Source organism: Eschrichtius robustus, chromosome 16 (assembly GCF_028021215.1).
Source record: "Eschrichtius robustus isolate mEscRob2 chromosome 16, mEscRob2.pri, whole genome shotgun sequence".
Taxonomy (NCBI): Eukaryota; Metazoa; Chordata; class Mammalia; order Artiodactyla; family Eschrichtiidae; genus Eschrichtius; species Eschrichtius robustus.
This window is the reverse complement of record NC_090839.1, coordinates 91,948,534-91,967,065: the sequence shown is the minus strand read 5'-3', so window position 1 is coordinate 91,967,065 and position 18,532 is coordinate 91,948,534. Positions and strand designations below refer to the sequence as shown.

The 18,532-nt window shown below is 52.4% G+C and overlaps 1 protein-coding gene across 3 annotated transcripts in view; it reads right to left on the bottom strand.

The window, feature by feature from the left end:
- Positions 1–18,532, bottom strand: part of MAD1L1 (mitotic arrest deficient 1 like 1) — a 335,477-nt gene that overhangs the window by 96,470 nt on the left and 220,475 nt on the right. For all 3 annotated transcript variants that reach the window (XM_068565792.1, XM_068565791.1, XM_068565793.1), the window contains one exon: positions 15,519–15,607. In XM_068565792.1, coding sequence (XP_068421893.1) covers positions 15,519–15,607 — 89 coding nt within the window. The remainder of the gene's footprint in view (positions 1–15,518; positions 15,608–18,532) is intronic.

Sequence of the window (18,532 nt, the reverse complement as noted above, 5' to 3'; positions counted from 1 at the left end):
GGACAGGGACCCCGGTAGTCGGGCTCCAGGGCCGATGCCCTTACCCTCTAGGTCAGTGCTTCTCAGAGGGACGACTCGGAGGTGTGACCCGCCCGGCCTCGGCGAGGCATCCCCGTGAGCTTGCGGGGCGGTGGTGGTCAGTGCCCAGGCCACCGCCAGGAAGCCGCTTCCGGAGGAGGACTCTGCATCTCAGGGGCAGGCTGCGTGAGAGCCCCGCAAGGCCCCTCTTGAAACAGGTATTATGGATTCTGAAGGCTCGTGAGCGAAAGTTCTCCGGTCTAAACTCAAATAAGCACATGCACGTGGCAGCAGACTTGCTAATAAGCGGCGCGCTAGAACCCGTCCCAGCTGTGCGAGAGCAAACCACGCCAACAGCACTAGCTGTGCATCTTAAAGACGGGCGCCGTCTTCTCCTCGTCCTCCTTTGAGGCAGACTCTTATCTCACCGAGGGGGAGGGGGAGAGAACGAATGAATGAGTGCGGGTGCGTGTTTGCTCAAAAGCTCAGAATGCTGGTCTGCCTTCCAACTGTTCAAAGCAATCAGGTCTGGCGAAAGTGTCTTGAAATTGACTAACTCCGAGTTTTTTAAACACGGAGGGTATTACATAAACTGGATGACATCCCAGATCATTTCTCGAGAAGACGAAGCCAATCAAAGCAGGCGTGTGTGTGTGCACGCGCGCGTGTGTGTGTGTCAGGAGAAATCAGCGAGAAAGGGGTGTTTGTTATCTTCCCTAAAAAAACATTTGGGAATGAATGTACCACGTACCCTGGAAAACTTCTGAGGGAAGAATGATTGTTTTTGCAGAACTAAAACCCAGGGTAGCAGGGGTGGGTGCCAGGGGTCAGGCTCCCGGTGCTGGAGGGGACAGCGGGCGGAAGTAGAGGACAGCTGGGCAAAGAGCACCTGGTCCGGGAGGCCACTTGCCCAGGCTGACCGCCCTCTGGTCCCGGCCCCCACACCCTGCCTGCTGGCCTCCTCCCCGACCGCCTGCCCAGGGCTTGGCAGCCGCTCTGTCCCCGTGGGCCTGGCCATCCCTCTGTCGGACGGTCTGCTCCGTGTCCCCAGCGTCGGGCTCACCGCAGGCGCCGCCGGCCCTGTCCTGCACCTGCAGCAGAGGCTCGAGCGCGGGGAGACGGACTGCACCAGCTCTGGAGTCGTTCGTACGAGGAGGGGGGTGTCCTGCTACAGACTGAACGTCTGGGTCCCCCAAATTCACACGTTGGAGCCCAACCCCGGGTGTGATATTTGGAGGTGGGCCCCTGGAGGGTGACGGGTCAGACGAGGCCGTGAGGGGGGGCCCTCGTGGTGGGACCGGCGCCTGGTAGGAAGACAGCAGAGCGTGCTCGCGCTCTCTGCCCTGTGAGGGCGTGGCGAGAAGGCGTCAGCAAGCCAGGAAGGAGGCCTCAGGGGAAACCAAACTTGCCAACGCCCCGATCTCAGGCTCCCGGCCTCCAGAACTGTGAGAAAATAAGTGTGCTGTATAAGCCGCCCGGGCTGTGGTGTCTGTCATGGTGGCCTGAGCGGGCGCCGGGAAGGTGCTGCCGTAACAAACACGTAAAACACGTGCGGACGGGCTCCTGGGCAGAGGCTGGCCGGGGCGGGGGGGCAGCTGCCAGAAACAAGGACACTGAGGGCGACTGTGGTGAGAGCTGGGGGCGGAAGAACGGGCCGGGGGAAGCGAAGCGGAGGGTGGGGGCCGCGTCACTAGGTCGCAAAGGGCGAGGCTGAGCCGCGCGGGTTCTGTGGAAGGCGGAACGCTGGAGCTGTTGAGCCGAGGAGACCGCTAAGCACGGTGCAGAGAGAGTGTCCTGGTCCCTCCTGACTGTTGGCCACGAAAGGTGAAATGAAAGTGAAGCAGGAACTGTTAACAGGACGTACCCCTGATCTGATGCGATGAGAAGGCACGAAACCCCAAACCCAGCATCTTCCCAAAAGCCACCCGTCAGCCTCGCCGCAGAACACGTCAGACAAACGTGGGCTGGGGGTGCTGGCACAGCCAAGGTCGCGGAAAACAAAGACCCAGAAACTGGCAGAGAGCGGGGGAGGCGGGGGGACGAGACGGCTGAAACCAAGGTGGTGCCCTGGGCTGGACACTGGGCTGGAGGCTGCCCGGTAAACAAACGGGTGAACACAGGCCGCAGACCAGTTAACTGTGACTTGACTGTGACAAATGCCAGGGAGACGAAGACATTGATAATGAGGGACAAAGGCGAGCAGCACATGGGGCGCTCTGCACTATCTGTGCGACTCTCCTATAAACCAACAATTATTCCAAAACGAACAGCTGCCAAGAAAGAAGGGAAAGAAAGGAGGGAAGGAAGGAAGAATGTACGCTGGGGTGGCTGTATGAATACTGGACAAAGGAGACTTCAGAGGCGATAACCAGACGGTGGCCGCCCCAAGAAAGAGGAATGACAAACATGTAAAAACGGTTTATTCACCAAGAGGACACAATAACCCTAAATGAACATGCCCCTAAAAGCAGAGCTTCAAAATACATGAAGCGAAAAATGATAGACCTGGAAGGAAAAACAGACAAATCCACAAGTATGGTTGGAGATTTCAAAGCTTCCTGCTAAGGAGTTAGAACAGTGGACAGAATGTGAGCAAAGACACACAGGACTGAACAACACTGTCAACCGATGGGATCTAACAGGAACTTACAGAACATACCACCCAACACAACAGGACACTCATTCTTCTCAAGTACGGATAAAGCATTCTCCAAGACACAGCATGTTCCTGGGGCATTTAAGAAACCTTAGCAAATTTAAAAAAATGAGAACTATACAAACTGACTGAATGAAAATGAGACTACGACAGATCGCAAGTGTGGGATGCAGCTGAAGCAGTGCCTAGAAAAAATCTGTAGCCTTAAACGCTTACATTAGAAAACAAGAGAGATCTCAAATCAATAATCTAAGCTTCCACCTTAAGAAACTAGAAAAAGAGGGGAAAAATACAGCCAAAACAAGAAGATGGAAGGAAATAATAAAGAGCAGAAATCAATGAAACTGAGAACACAAAAACAATGAGAATAATGAACGAAACCCAACACTGTTCCTTTGAAAAGACCAATTAAATTGTAAAGCTCCAGCGAGACCGGCAAAGGGAAAAATCGAGAAGAGGCCAAGCGGCAGCACCAGGAATGGGACGCTCCACGGGAGCGCGTCCACACGGACAACTGCCCTCGGTCCAGCCAAGTCGCCCGACAAAGCACCCACAACCCGACCCTTCTAAAGGGTCTTATTTCCACAAGAGAAATACCCAGGCCTACATGGTGTTACAGTCTCTTCCAGAAAAGAGAAGCACTTCCCAGCTTGCTGCACGAGGCCAGCATTATGCTCACACAGAACCAGAAAAGGAAAGAACGATAAATGAAACCCACAGACCAGTATCCCTCACAATATGGGCCAAAAATCATCAACAAAGCACTGGCAAGTTGAATCCAGCAACACATAAGAACATTACATGACAGCCAAGGAGGGTTTATCTCGTGATGTCAGGCTGGCTCAACACTGAAAAATAAATCAATATAATCTACCATACTGACAGTTTAAAGAAGAAAAAACACACAATCGTATCAATCTGTTCAAGGAAAAAGACAGGATTTGACAAAATTCAACATCTACTCATGATAAACTTTTCTAAGAATAAAAGTCAAATCAAGAATGGAAGGGAACTTCTACATCCTGATACATCTACAAAAAAACCTACAGCTAACATCGTTCTTAACGGTGAAAGACCAGGTGCCCCTCCAAGACCAGCAGCAAGGCAAAGATGTCTGCCCTCCTCACTCCAACACCAGTCTGGAAGTCTTAACCAAAGGCACCCCACTCAGAGAAGATATAAAACTGATGTAGACAATTTACAGATAAGAGTACCTGCACAGGAAAATCCCAAGGAATCAACCAAAAATAAAGACCAAAAAAAAACCGTCATAGAACTGATAAGTAAATTTGGTTAAGGTGCAGGATACAAGATGAACAACTCAAAAATCAATCATTTCTATATAATAGTAAAATATAATAGTAAGCCAACATAAAACAAAATTTACAACTGATATAAAAAGACATACTTAGGTATAAATCTAATAAAACATGCAGAGTCTGTATAGTGAAAATACAAAATGCTGATGAAAGAAATCAAAGATGTAAATAAATAGATACGTATCGTGTTCACGGAATGGAAGACCCAACATAAGGAGAATGTCAATTCTTCCCAAACTGACGTAAAGATTTAACTCAACGTCAATAAAACCCCAGCAGGATTTTTTGGGGGCAGATATAGACAAACCAATTCTAAAATTTATATGGAAAGTCAAAGGAACTAGAATATAGCTAAAACAACTCTGAAAAAGACAAATGAAATTGGAGGAGTCACACTACCAGATTTTAAAAACTTACCCCAAGGGGCTTCCCTGGTGGCGCAGTGGTTGAGAATCGGCCTGCCAATGCAGGCAGGGGACACGGGTTCAAGCCCTGGTCTGGGAAGATCCCACATGCCGCGGAGCAACTAGGCCCGTGAGCCGCAATTGCTGAGCCTGTGCTCTAGAGCCTGTGCTCCGCAACAAAAGAGGCCGCGATAGTGAGAGGCTCGCACACCGCGATGAAGAGTGGCCCCCACTTTCCACGACTAGAGAAAGCCCTCGCACAGAAATGAAGACCCAACACAGCCATAAATAAATAAATAAATAAAATTAAAAAAATAATAATAATAATAATAAAAAATAAAAAAAATAAACACTTACCCCCAGGCTACCAGTAGTCAAGACAGTGGTGATGAGATAAATACTTAGATCAATACAGCAAAATGGAGAATCCAGAAAGAGAGAGAAATATACCCAACCGATTTTTGACAAAGGCATAAAAAAGCAATTCAATGAAGGAAGGACAGCCTTTACCATATATTGTCCTGAAGCAGTTAAACCTCTTTAGGCAAAAATAAAATAGAAGTAAATCTTCACCCAAGCCTCACATCTTACGCAAAATTTAACTGAAGATGGATCAGAAACTTAAATGTAAAATGTGACACTAGAAAATTTTAAGAAGTAAACATAGGAGAACGTCTTTGATACTCAAGGCTAGGCAAGGAGTTTTCAGCCTCAACGTCTAAAAATTGATAAATTGGACTTTTTCAAAATTTAAAACTTTTGTTTTAAGACATTGGTAAGATAATGAAAATAAAGAACAGACTAAGAGAACGTATTTGCGAACCACATATTTGACAAATACGTATCCAATATACATAAAGAATTTGCAAAATCCAACAATAAGTTAAAAAACAAAACAACAACCAAAAAACAACTGGGTAAAAGACAGGTGAGATATCTGAACAGATACCTCACCAAAAAGGTTAAACAGGTTGCAACTAAGCACATGAAAAGGTGTTCAACGTCAGTAGCCACTTGGGAAATACAAGTAGAAAACCATGGTGAGATACACTACACACTCAGCAGAAGGGCTAAGATAAGAATATTGACAATAGCAAGCGCTGACAAGGAGGAACCCAAACTCTCACACAATTCTGTTTAAGCAACCAGCAAACCACTTTCCAAAGCCAAACATGCACTTCACGCATTACTTAGAAATTCCACTCTTGCGTGTCTACCCTGGAGAAATGGAAACTTATGCCCACAAACAACCTGCACGTGAATGTTTATAGCAGTCCTAGTCACAACTGCCCTAAGCTGAAAACAACACAAATATCCTTCAACAAGTGAATGGATAAATTTTTTACAGCTGTGGCATATCCATCAGTGGAATATTACCCAGCTATAAAAAGGAGCAACTACAACAAGGACGCAGAGTGCTTGGGAACCTGTAAATCAATTAGACCCGACAGCAGAGGACACATTCTTGCAGGGTGCACACGGATACTCTCCAGAAAAGACTACATATGTTAGGCTACAAAACAAGTCTCAGAAGTTAAATTTATTGATCTAATGGAATTAACTCAATGGGATGAAAGTAAAACCCAATAATAGAAGGAAAACTGGAAAACAAATATGTGAACACTAAACAACAGACTCTTAAACAACCAACAGATTAGAGAAGAAATCACAAGGAAATTGGAAAATACCTGGACAAAATAAAATAAAAACAAAACACAGGACAACAGTGAAAGCAATGTTCTGGGGAATTTATAGCCTTAAGTGCCTACATTAAAAAAGGAGGATCTCAAATCGATAACCTAACTGTACACCTTAAGAAACTAGAAAAGGAAGAGCAAACTGAACTCAAAGGTGGTAGAAGGGAGAGAATAATAAAGATTAGAGCAGAGACAAATGACACAGAGAACAGAAAAACAGTAAGAAAAATCAACAATACCAAAAGTTGGTTATTTGAAAAGGTCAACAAAGTCGACAAACCTTTAGCTGGAATGACTAATATATTTCAATATAAATAAAAATCAGTTATATTTCTATACAGTGCCAATGAACAATGTGAAAAAGAAATCTAAGAAAATAATTCCATTTACAAGAGCATCAAAGAGAACGAACTACTTAGGAATCAATTTACCCAGGGAAGTATAAGATTTGTACACCGAAAACTGCAAAAGACTGCTAATAGAAATTAAAGAAAAGCTAAATAAATGGGGAGACATTCCATGTTCATGAATAGGAAGACTTAATATTGATGTTACGATGTCAGAGAAGTCGAAACGATCTTGGAAAAGGACAACAAAGCTGGAAAACTCACACCTCCTGGTTTCAAAACTTGGTTGAAAGCTACAGTATTCAGAAAGGAATGAACTTTACACAGGTAACATCTTGGATGAATCTCACTTATGCTGAGTGAAAGAAGCCAGTCTCAAAACACTACAAATTGTAAGATTTCATTTATAGGACATCATTGAGAAAAAATCAAAACTGTAGGGATGGAGAACAGATCAGTGGTTGCCAGGGGATTATGGGTATGTAGGTGGGCGATTATAAACTGACGGCGTGAGGAGGATTTTGAAGTGATGGAATTATTTTATACTCTGATTAAGGGGTAAGTAATTAACATTCATAGAATTGTAAACCAAGAAGGAGACAATTTTACTACATAATAATGTTAACAGTAAAAAATAAAAAGTCTCCTAGGATATAGTCTGTGCCTTATTGTACTGGTGAATACAAGCATGAATACATATTTGTCAAACGTGACTGTGGTGTCTGGTGAGGTGGCGGAGGAGGAGTATTTTATTACTGACATTCTTCAGAACTGAAGGAGCATGGCGATAATCAAAAGCAGACTGGCTTTTATTTGGTTTAATCATTGTTTTAAGCTTCTCCAAAGACAACACACTGTCTGAGACCTGCCTTCTGGGTGGACGACTACCACAGCCCCACCCCTGGGTACCTCACCCTTGCAACACTGGACATTAAAAGGGATGCATCCTGCTGTATGCAGAGTATGCCTCAATGACACAGGTATTTTTAAATCCCTCTTCGGGATTTAAATCCCTAAGAATCCGTAGGCTAATGCAGAGAAAGCACGGGGTGCAGGGCCTGACCCACAGAAAGCACTGGGTGAACGTCAGCTGCTTTGGCACAATTGTTACTACTGCTGCTGGAGGGGGAAACTGTCCCCACTTTCAAAACCATAAGGCGTCGGAATCCTAGGTACAAGACAGCCCAAGCACCGTCGAGCTTCTGGGACCCAGAAAGTACTCTTGCCCATATGTCAAAACACGGCCAACAGTTAATGGCCAACACGGCCAACAGAGAGATGTTGCCCATATGTCAAAACACGGCCAACAGAGAGATGTTCATCACGGTTTGTTCTTAACAGCTGAAAACGTGAAAATAACTCGAACTCCAGAAGTGGGTTAGCCAACTGCATTACGGAACAAACTATATGTTAATATTTACACAAAGTCTGTAAAAACATGGGAAAGTGTTATAATACAAAGTGGAGAAACAGAGTTTAAATGATGTGGATTTCACTATGTATAAAATATTTATGAATAGAAAAAAATGCCAAAGAGTTCAGTTAAAGATGCTGGTTCCAACATTTACATTTAAGTGCAACCTCCCTCAAAATTCCATTAAAACAAGAGCACAGGTCTTCCTTACTTCTTTTGAGGCCTGCTCCTGAAAGGACAAAGAAAACAGAAGGGACAGTGTCCAAAAAACTTCAGAAGTTGGAAAACAGATGAATGAATGGTAAATGACACAAAAAAGCTAACTCCTAGACCAGCAGTGGAAACGCCAAGAGGCTTCTACCACAAAAAACGCCCAAAGTCTCAGGAACGGCATCACCGAGAGTCGCTTCTGGAAGCAGCGAGAAGGCAGGGCTCCAACTGGAAGTGGCTTGGAAGTCTCTCTCTCTCTTCTTCCCCACTTTTTAGGAAATAATTACAGGAACTTGCAAAAACTGTACAAGGAGGCCCATGTCCTCTTCACTCAGTCTCTCCCTCAACGGTAACGAGGTAAACAGCTTCCACGCGACGCTGTCACACGTGCAGATGCGTGTAACCACCGCCGCCACTGAGCCCACACACACCCTCTCCTCGGAGACACCCATCCCCCCCCACCCCCAGTAACCTCTTCTTCTGTGTTCTAAAGAGACTGTGTAAAACTGATGTTAATTATTCTTTAAATGTTTACAATTCTTCAGGGACACCATATGGGCCTGGCAACATATTTTGGGGGAACATTTTAATCATGAATTCAAGTTTTTGATGTTTTTAAGATGATTCAGATTACCTGTTTCACCTTGGTTGAGTTTTGGTAGTCTCTGGTGTCTGAGGCATTGGTCCGTTGCCCCCAGTTAATGATCTGGCGAGCTTGGGGCTGTTCACAGCGTCCTGTGTCCTCTACGTAGCTGAGGGCCTGCAGAGACACCCCGTGCATGCTCGATACCCATGACCTGTGTCTTCTCTTTCCAGACTTGTCAGTTTTGCTAGACGTTTATTAATTTTATTGAATTTTTTTTCCAAAGAACCGGCTTTCTGCTTCAATAATTTTCTGTTTTTCTCCTTTCAATTTCATTATATTTTGCTCTTTATTATTTCCTCCTTTCTGCTTGTTTTGGGCTTATTTTGCTCTTTTTTCAGGGTCTCGAGGCTGGAACATAAATCGGAGACCTCCCCACTTTCCTAATGCAAACGTTCAGTGCTGTGCACCCTCCTTCTCGGCGCTGCCTCTGCCTGTCCCACAGACTCCGACAGGTGTGCTTTCACCATCAGTCAGCTGTATTGATCTCTCCTTTGAGATGTCCTCTTCCACACTCGGGCTATTTGTTTAAGAGTGTGTTGTTTAATCTCCAAACGTTAGGAGATTCCCCTGTCGTTTTCTGTTACTGACTTCAGGTTTGAGTTCCTTCTGGTCAGACAACACACAGGGTGTGAAGCCGATTCTCCTGAACTTGCTGAGGTCTGTTCCACGCCCTGGGCGCTGCCCCACCGCGCCTTCTCTGGATGTTGATCAGGTCCTGTTGGTGGATGGTGGTGTTCAGTTCTTCCATGTCTTGGCTGCTTTTCGGTCTGGAAGTTCTACGACGTCTGAGAGTGCTGTGTTGGGGTCCTGGACTGTACGGGTGGATCTGTCCATTTCTCCTTTCAGGTTCATCGCTGGGCTTCACGAGTTTTGAAGTTCTGTCGTCTGGCACACACACATTTAGGATTGTTACGTCTTCTTGGCAGATTAAGCCTCATGTAATGTCCCTTTTTTGTCCACAGTATGTTATCTGAAATTATTCAATTAATATAAGCCAGAACCTACTTTAAAAACATTCATGTTTCCATAGGACATCATTTCTCATCCTTTTAATTTCAACCGACCTCTGTTGTTACCATTGAAGTGAGTCTTGTAGATAAACTACACCTGGGTCGTGTGTTCATATCCACTCTGCCAATCTGTTATCTTCTAGTTGGTGCGTTTAGATCATTTACTTTAAAAGGAACTACTGATTTGCTGGCGCTTAAATCTGTCACTTTATTATATGTTCTCTGCTCATTCCCTCTGTTCCCAACTCCTCTGTTTCTCTTTTCCTGCCTGCCAGTGGGTTACTTGGACAGTTTTGTAGTGTTTTGAGCACTCCGCATTGCAAATACTTCTCAGTGGCTGCAGAAGGTATTAAGATACACATAGGTGACTTGGCCTCCTGGGGCTGACATACCCCTCTCCCCACTTTTTTTTTTTTTTTATTCTTTTTATTTATTTATTTTATTTATGGCTGTGTCGGGTCCTCGTTTCTGCGCGAGGGCTTTCTCTAGTTGCGGCAAGTGGGGGCCCCTCTTCATCGCGGTGCGCGGGCCTCTCATTATCGCGGCCTCTCTTGTTGCAGAGCACAGGCTCCAGACGCGCAGGCTCAGCAATTGTGGCTCGCGGGCCTAGTCGCTCCGCGGCATGTGGGATCCTCCCAGACCAGGGCTCGAACACGTGTCCCCTGCATTGGCAGGCAGATTCTCAACCACTGCGCCACCAGGGAAGCCCTCCCTCTCCCCACTTTAAAATAAGAATTGGTGTGTGCGTTTCTTCTGTGTGTGCTGAGCACCACCATCACGGGACGCTACGGGTTTTCGACCTCGAGTATGATTTCAGAAAAATGTGAGGACCGTCTCTTACACTTCTCCCTATTTTTACCCATTCCATTGTTCCTTCCCCTCGGAAATTCCAAGCTTTCCTCTGTTACCATGTCCCTCCTACTGGGGAGGCTGCCTTAGACATTCGTTAAGGGTAGGTGTGCTGGTGACAAATTCTCCTAGTTTCAATTTGTCTGAGGATGTCTTGATTTTCCTTTCATCCCTGAAGGATATTTTCATTGGCTGACAGTTCTTTTCTCTCAGAACTTGGAAAACGTTGTGCACTTCATTCTGGTTTCCGGCAGTTTCAGATGAAGAACTCGCTGTCACTCAGATCCATGTGCCCGTAGATGATACAGTGTTTCTCTCTAGCTTCTTTCAAGATTTTTCCTTTGTGTTTAATTTTCAGAAGGTTAATTAGCAGGTGTCATGGTGTGGATTTCTCTAGTTTTATACTGTGAGAGCTTCACTTAGCTTCTTCAATCTGTAGTTTTATGCCCTTCACCAGATTTGGGAAATTTTCAGTCATTACCTCTTAAGGTATTTTCCCAGCCCCGATCCCTTTCTCCCTGTCTGGGATTCCAATTAAGCAAAGTCCCATACTGTGTCTCCTCATCACAGGTCCCCAAGGGGCCCTGTTCCTGTTTGTTTTCGGTCCGCTTCCCTGTGGCTCTGGTGAGGTGATTTCTATTGATCTGCCCCCCTTGAGTTCACAATTCTCTCTCTCGTCTGCAGTCTACTGTGGAGCGTATCCAATGAGCTTTCTATTTTGGTTATTGTATTTTCCAGGTGTATAATTTGTTTGGTTCTTTTTTTAAAAAAAACAAATAATTTTTATTTCTTTGTTGAGGTTTACCATTTTTTCATTTGTTTAAAGAGGACGTGTAAGTGTTTGCAGAAGCATTTTTACGATGCTGCTTTAACATCCTCATCGGGTCATTCCGCCGCCTGAGTCACTGTGGGGTTGGTGTCTGCTGACTGTTTTTTCTTGTTCATGTTACAGCTGCCCTGCTTCTGGATAGGACAAGGGGCTTTTACTGCATCCCGGACACTCCAAGCGTTACGCTGTGAGACCGCATCCTCTTTAACCTTCCCCTGGCGGCAGCCACCCGGCTCAGGAGGAGGTGGAAGTCCCTGCAGACACGATGCTGCAAAAGCAGACCCTGCAGACAGGGTGGCGTCAGCTGGGGTCCCCACTGGTCCACCAGCACCAGGGCTGGGGAACAGGGGCCGCCCCGCTGCTCCAGGGTGGGAGCAGGAGCTGTGCGCCGAGCCCTCTGAGCCGGGTGAGTGACAGGAAGGGTGACCAGCCCCCGCCGTCGCGCTCTGGCTCCAACGCTGCCCTGCTGACACTCCCTGGGCTGACGCTCCACTGCCTGCTGGAGCCGGGCTCACCGTGAGCCCTGCTGGCCCAGTGACACCGCCGGGTGGGCCTGGTGCTGGTGCCATGGGGCAGGGGCAGGGGCAGGAAGGGGACGGGTTTTTCCTGGGTATTTGGCTGAAGTGGGCGGTGTTGTCAGAGGGCTTCCCCTCGCAGGGGAACAGGCCTTCCTGGGAGCTGTGTGTATCTTGTTGCTGGTCCAGGCAAAGGGCAGCTGAGAAAGCTCGGGAGCTCGCCAAGTCCCAGGGTCCTCAAGGCCACCCCTGACCCGCTGCCCCATGGTCTTCCTCGGCTGCTGTGACGCACAGGGTTCTGGGTTGTAAGGGGGAGGACCTGGGCATGATGCGGCTGCTCCACGTGACCAGAACCAGAAGTTAAAGATCTTTTCAAAATCCAGCATCTGCACATCGTCTTCTGCATTTGATCTTACGTGTCTCTCCTCCACCTCTGAAGAAGACCGGAGACTCATTTTCTTTAGAGAGAAGACAGTGGGCCTCCGGGCAGGATACCAGGCAGAGGGCAAAGTTGCCCGGGTCAACAGCGGACCGAGGGGACGTCCCCACAGTGACACCGAGCTTGCCAGTCCTGTCCCCCAGCTACACGCCCAGAAGCTGGCAGCCCAACCTCCAGATAGGCGTCTTCCCCGAAGACAGGACCCAGACGCCAGTCCTGAGGGCTCCCAGTGAAATGGCCACGTTCAACCTAGGGAAGCCGCAGGCAGAGTCCAGCAGGCCCAGGGTGGGTCCGGGAGCTGCTCGGTGCCCCTTCCTCGTGCGCAGATGGCTGGGACCACCAGGGCCTCGAGGAGAACATCAACAGGAGACCTACGCCCAAACCACCATGCTGACAGAAAGGAACCAACTTAAAGGAAACAGGCTGTACGGACAGAAGAAAGCTTCAGAAAGTCCCGTGATTAACATCAAAGAGTCAGTGAACATATTTTAAATATAAAAGAATATTCAAAGAACAACAGCAACACTACAAAAAAAGTCTCGGGAAACTAACAGCATGACAGTAGAAATAAAATAGAATGGGTTGATAAATTTGAGAAAATTTTACAGGACGTAGAAGCAAAAGATGGAAAATAGGATCAAAAATGTTCTCACGACGGAAAGAATTCAGAAAACTCAACATGCAGGTAAGAGTTTCAGAGAGAAGCAGCGGAAGAAAGGGAAGACGAGAAACGAGCAGCGAACCCTTCAAGACGCCTCCCGAGAGGTGGGGGTGGGAGGCGCCAGATGAAAGCCCACCGGGTGTCCAGCACGCGGCGCAGACCGGGCCGCCAGAGTGCGTCTCTGTCACACTTCGGGACGCCGGACGGCACACGGCTCTTCAGTCCTCCAGAGAGAAGGCACGAGGCAGGCCAGGACCCAGACCCAGAGGCTCTGCCCGGTGGGGGGAGGCAGCCCCTCCCACCCACCGCAGGGTCAGCGCCAGGAGTGGAGAGACGGGGTCGTGGCCCCGGCTCCCCCCGCACGGTCCAGGTGGGGACACCCGTGGCTGCTGGCAGCCGGGCAGCAGGTGGGTGGAGGGGCCCAACTTTGGTCGTGGGGGCCGTGTTCCCCGGGTGCCTGCAGCCCGGGCGGAGGGGTCCTGCTGGCCAACCAACGGGCTTCCCGGCGGAGCTGCACGTGGCGCGGAGGGGCAGCGGGAGGCTGCCCTCAGCCCGGAGCACCAGGGTCTGGGGGCCTCACGCCGGCCGCGGCTGCCTTTCAAAGGGCACCCCTCGCTGAGGTCCACAGGCCCAGGCCCAGGCCCAGGTCCACGGAGGCGCGTTTGGCTTCAGGGCCTGGGTCGCGGGAGGGGTGACCGTGCGGCCACGTCCGCGTCCGGCTGCACCCGCTCCCGGAACCCAACCGAGTGCTCGGACACTCAGAGGCAGGGGCTCGCCTCCTGATCGAGGGCAGTGTAAGACCCAAAGCAGGGGTGCTCAGCAGGGATCTGTTCAATAAGTTTTTTAAAGAATGAATAACAAGAGCCTAGCCCCTGGCAGTCTGGAAGGGGAGTGGGCGGGGCCCAGCACACAGCGCCATCCTGGGGGGAGGGGGCGTGTCCAGTGCCCCCAAGGCCAGGGTCCCCACAGCCCCTGAAGCGGGGGACTCCGCGCGCTGGAACGGGCCTGGGTGGGCAGGTGGGGGGACCCAGGCGGCAGTGAGGGCACCGGAGGGCGGGACGTCGGTCTCCAGGCGTCGGTCTCCAGGACGAGCAAGTCTATCCAGTTGCTAAACCCGCAGACAGCACTTGGGATCTCCCAGAGCTGCCAGCACAGAAGCAAGAGCCCAGCCTTGTTCCAGCCGAGAGAGCCCTCCAGCTGCTGCCACTTAAATCTTTACTGAAGTTTCCCCACAGTTTCCTTAAGAGAGTGATGCTTTAAAATGTCACATGTATACACTTAATGCGACACACATGTAACATATGTATATTTAACACACACGTAACCTATGCACACCAGGTCCACCTGTGCGCGTGACAAAGGCACGGCCGTGCCCACCCCGTCCTCACCCCCATCCTCGGGAGGAATGGGCTCCCAGGTGCCCCCGGTGGGCAGGGCCAGCCCTGGGCCCCAGGCTCCCCTGGCCGGCCAGGCTTCCAGGGAAGGCTGCAGGGCGGGTGGTGGACGGCAGGCCGTCGGGTTCACGGCCTTCCTCTGCACCGACCCCTTAGGAGGAGGTGTTCCTGGATCCGTGGGTTTTAGAAAAGATTTGCGGGAAGAGCACTTCCCTCTCCGTGGGAGGAGGGGAGGACCAGAGAGATGGAGGCTGCCTGGGTTTTCACGCAGAGGCGGGGCCCTGAAGTCCCTGTCGCCCTCCCGACTGTGAGGGGGTGACGGTGGGGCCGCACGTCCCGGGACGCCTGTCCTCGGGGGGCCCCGTGCGGCTTCCTGGGAAAGCCGAGGACGCCCTCAGCTGCGTGGAGGACACTGACCCCCGCAGTCACCGCGTGCGATGCTGGGAAACCGAGGCACAAAGGGCGACAGGGCTGACTGTTCAGACGCGGACGGCGGCGAGTGCAGCAGAGCAAGGGGTGCCAGGGGCAGGAGGCTGCCCGGTGCGGCGAGGAGCTGGAAGCGTCGCGAAGCGGGCGCCCGGAGGACCCTCAGCCCACAGCTTGAAGGCTGACCCCGCAGCGAAGGCTCAGCAGGTGCTGGCAGCTCCCCTCCTGCCTCCCCACCCGGCTCAGATGTCACTCCTCTGCTTTGAAACCTTGGACGGCTTCCTGCTGCTCACGGGAACATGGCCACAAGCCTCACCAGGGCCGGCGGTCTGGCCTCCGCCTGGCCCGGCTGCCCAGCCGCCAGCGAGCACGTCCTCCCACGCGCCCTCAGCCCCGCTCACGGGCACCCACCGGGAGCCCCCCAGACCTGCCCGGGCGCCCCTGCTGCACTTCCCACCGCCCGTCGTCACACACGCACGACCGTAGGTGCGTCCCTGCAGACAGCGCCGGGACAGGAGTGGCCCGCCGTCTGCTGAGACAGAGGGAGGCCTGGCTGTCAGCACCACCCAAGGAAGGCCGCTGAGCCAAGGCCCAACGGGGCAGGGGGGCTGTGAGCCACGAGGATGGGAGGGGACTTGTGAAGACGACACCGGGGCGGGGGCAGCCCTGGGGACGGGGACGTACCTGAGCGAGCTCACCTCCTCCCTGGAGAACAGGAAGCTCTGCTCGGCCGGGCCCGCCTGGGACTTCAGCATCTTCAGCTCCATCTCCAGCTACGAGGAAGCACAGGAGGGGGGTGAGCCCAGACCACGGGCCCCAGGAAACCTGCAGACGCACCCATTTCCCTCTCCCTGGTGCCCCGTCCGTCGCCAGGCCAACCGCAAACACAGATCCTCCCTGTGTTTTACCTCTTGTCTCCAGAGCAGCAACAGACACAGTCACAGGGGCGCGCGGGGGGACATCAAGATCCGGGCAAAGGGGCCACGGCAGCTGGAGAGAGCGTGTTCGAAATGCACCGACGCTCTGATCGGCTTCAAGAGTCTTGATGTTTTACTTATTTTGTGACTTCAAATTCCTCTACAGGACGTCAGGCCACGCACAGACCGCTGGGAAGGGACCGCGGAAGCGTGGAATTTAAGCTGCTCTAACCCACGGTGGGGGCGGGGGGAGGGACGGCGAGGCTGGAGAAGAGCAGGGAGGAGATGCCCGCGCGCACCCACGGGGAGCAGAAACGGGGCGGGCGGCGCCGAGCGGGGCAGAGCACTCTCCCACACCAGCGCCCGCTGCCCTGGGCTCCGAAGGCCCCCGACGAGACGCCTGCGTGAAGGGCACGCCAGGCCCCGGCAGCCGGCTGCAGGCACAGTGACACCGGCCTCGCGCCGGGCTCTGGCCGTTCTCTAGCCCACCCTCAGGGCCTCCCACCCACCAGCCCAGTCCCCGCGTGTGGGTCACCGGGAGGAGAGAGGGCTGTCATCCAGCTCTGCTCTTCCCGGCCTGTGCCCGCCCGCCTCTCAGCCCCGGTGTGCCGCCCGCTGCCGGCACCGGGGACTCCCGCTCTGCCTGCTGTCCGGCTGTGTCCCGACACCCCAGAGAGAGGCCCTTAACCTCCCACCCAGGTCTCCACCGAGACCCGAGGGGACAGGGGATGTGGGGAAGACCCCTCGTGGCGCCCACACCGGCCACAGGCAGCAGCCGTGAGTGAGGCGGCCGGTCCCCGAGGCTGGGTCTGGGGCCCCGGCTTCACCACTGTCCAGGCTGCATGGCTGACGACCTGCCCCGTAACCCGGGGCGGCCAAGAGCTCCCAGCTCCCATCCCAGCACACGTCCCAGCACGTGCCCTGCGTCGGTGGGAAAGGGGTCGTGACAGACAAGCAAGGACCCGCAGCCCTGGGCAGAGGGGAGGAGAGGGAGGGGCGCGTCTCCTCCACCTGCCCTCCCGGCCTAAACGGACAGGCCGACGCCTGCAGTGCTTCCTCCTGGAAACGTTCCCTCCAGGCCATCCTTGGAAAGGTCCTCCTGGGGCGACCTGATCTAGGAATTCTTGGGCCCCATACACGCGGTCTTTATGACACCCCAATCAGTCATCAGGTCCCTGGAGGAAACCCTGCCCCTAAATGGGACCGGCGCACACCCGGGAGCCCGCAGCCTGGGGGCTGCAGCAGACACCAAGCACAAGCACCCTGCGGGCCAGCTCCCGGAATAGCCTCGGCGGAAGTGAGCTACACGCGGGGGCCGCACGCTCGACCCCTACTGCCTCTGCCGGTGCCGAAAGGACGCAGCCCAGCGCCCGCCTCGCCAGCTGCCCCCCGAAAGGCGGCGGCGGCGTTCTCAGGGGGGGCCCCCTCGTCGGGGTGATGGCCCGCTTCACAAGCAAGCACCAAGGACGCCTGGGCAACGTGGCGTCACGTGCGTATCCGAGGAGAAGTGACGCCCACCGTGTCCAGTGGCCCCTGACCTCTGCCTCAGAAGCCTGGGGCTCAGATGAAGCTCTTCCCGGGAACCAAGCTGTCCCGACGCACAGACACCGCCCTGCCACTCGCCCCTGAGTGTCCAGGCCCGTCACTCCTCTCTGACACCACCCGGACCTCCTACCTGGCGGCCAGTGGGTGGGCACCCAGGAAGCCCCTGCCCTCACTGTGTCCAGCCTCACGGCCACAGTCAAAGAGACCAGCAGAGACACGAACCTCACTGGACCAGGAAGACCCTCTCCTGGGGACACAGGGCCCGACAGTCCAGCCTGGGCTGGTCTCTCTCTCTCTCTGTTTTTAGGGGCGGGGGCTGACCTCCTGAGCACAGGAGAGGCAGATACCCCCCAGCTACCACGTGCCCGCGCAGCAGAGCATGATGGTGGTCTCTCCTGGAGATGCACGGTCCCGGTGCCCTGGTGCCAGGCCCTGCCTGAGGCCCGGCAGCACCTTGTCCTGGATCTGGCGAACGCTTTGCAGCCTCAGGAGCCAAGGTTCAGGTGTCGCACACAAACGGGTGCACGCGGAGAAGTCTCTCTCCAACTTCGCCCCGTCCCCTCCCACAGCCTGCATCTCCCGGGCTCAGCTCACACATTCACCAGCTAAAAGGTCAATGCTCTTCCCTTCTCTTAAATTTATTTCTTGTTACAAAAATGGAAGATTTCCTACTCCTTGTTTGGTACGTTCATTTTTTCACGGAATACATCTGGAGGTGTTTCCAGACTAGCGCAGAGAGCGCTTCCCTGTTCACTATCGTGGCTCCTGGAACCATCCCAATGGCCAGCCTCCTGCCGACCAACGTCTGACCTGCTTCCCACCTGGCGGCTCAGACACACCAGTCCCCACGGTGTGAGCTGACCTGCAGGACGAGTCCTCAGAGCCACACGTCTGCCTGCAGTTCCATCCGATGTCACCACAGCCCTGGGATTGTTACCGCGCAACACAGGGCAAAGCTGGTCTGCTGAGGCCGTGTTGTGGTGAAGGACAGGGCAGTGTCTACTGCAGGGCGCCCAGCACCGGGCCAAGCAAGGAGCACAGGCTGCTCGCGCTCAAAAGCCCCGAACCCCCCCGACAGCTTCCAGGGAAGGGTTTTCAAAGACACCGTCAGGGGTGAGGGTTGCGGGTGTCTGATCAGCTTGTGGACATTCTTCAGATCTGTTGGCGGTGGTAACTGGGTGGTATTTTGGGAGCCAACATCATCGACCTTCCAGTTCCAACTGGTCTGCGGTCGAC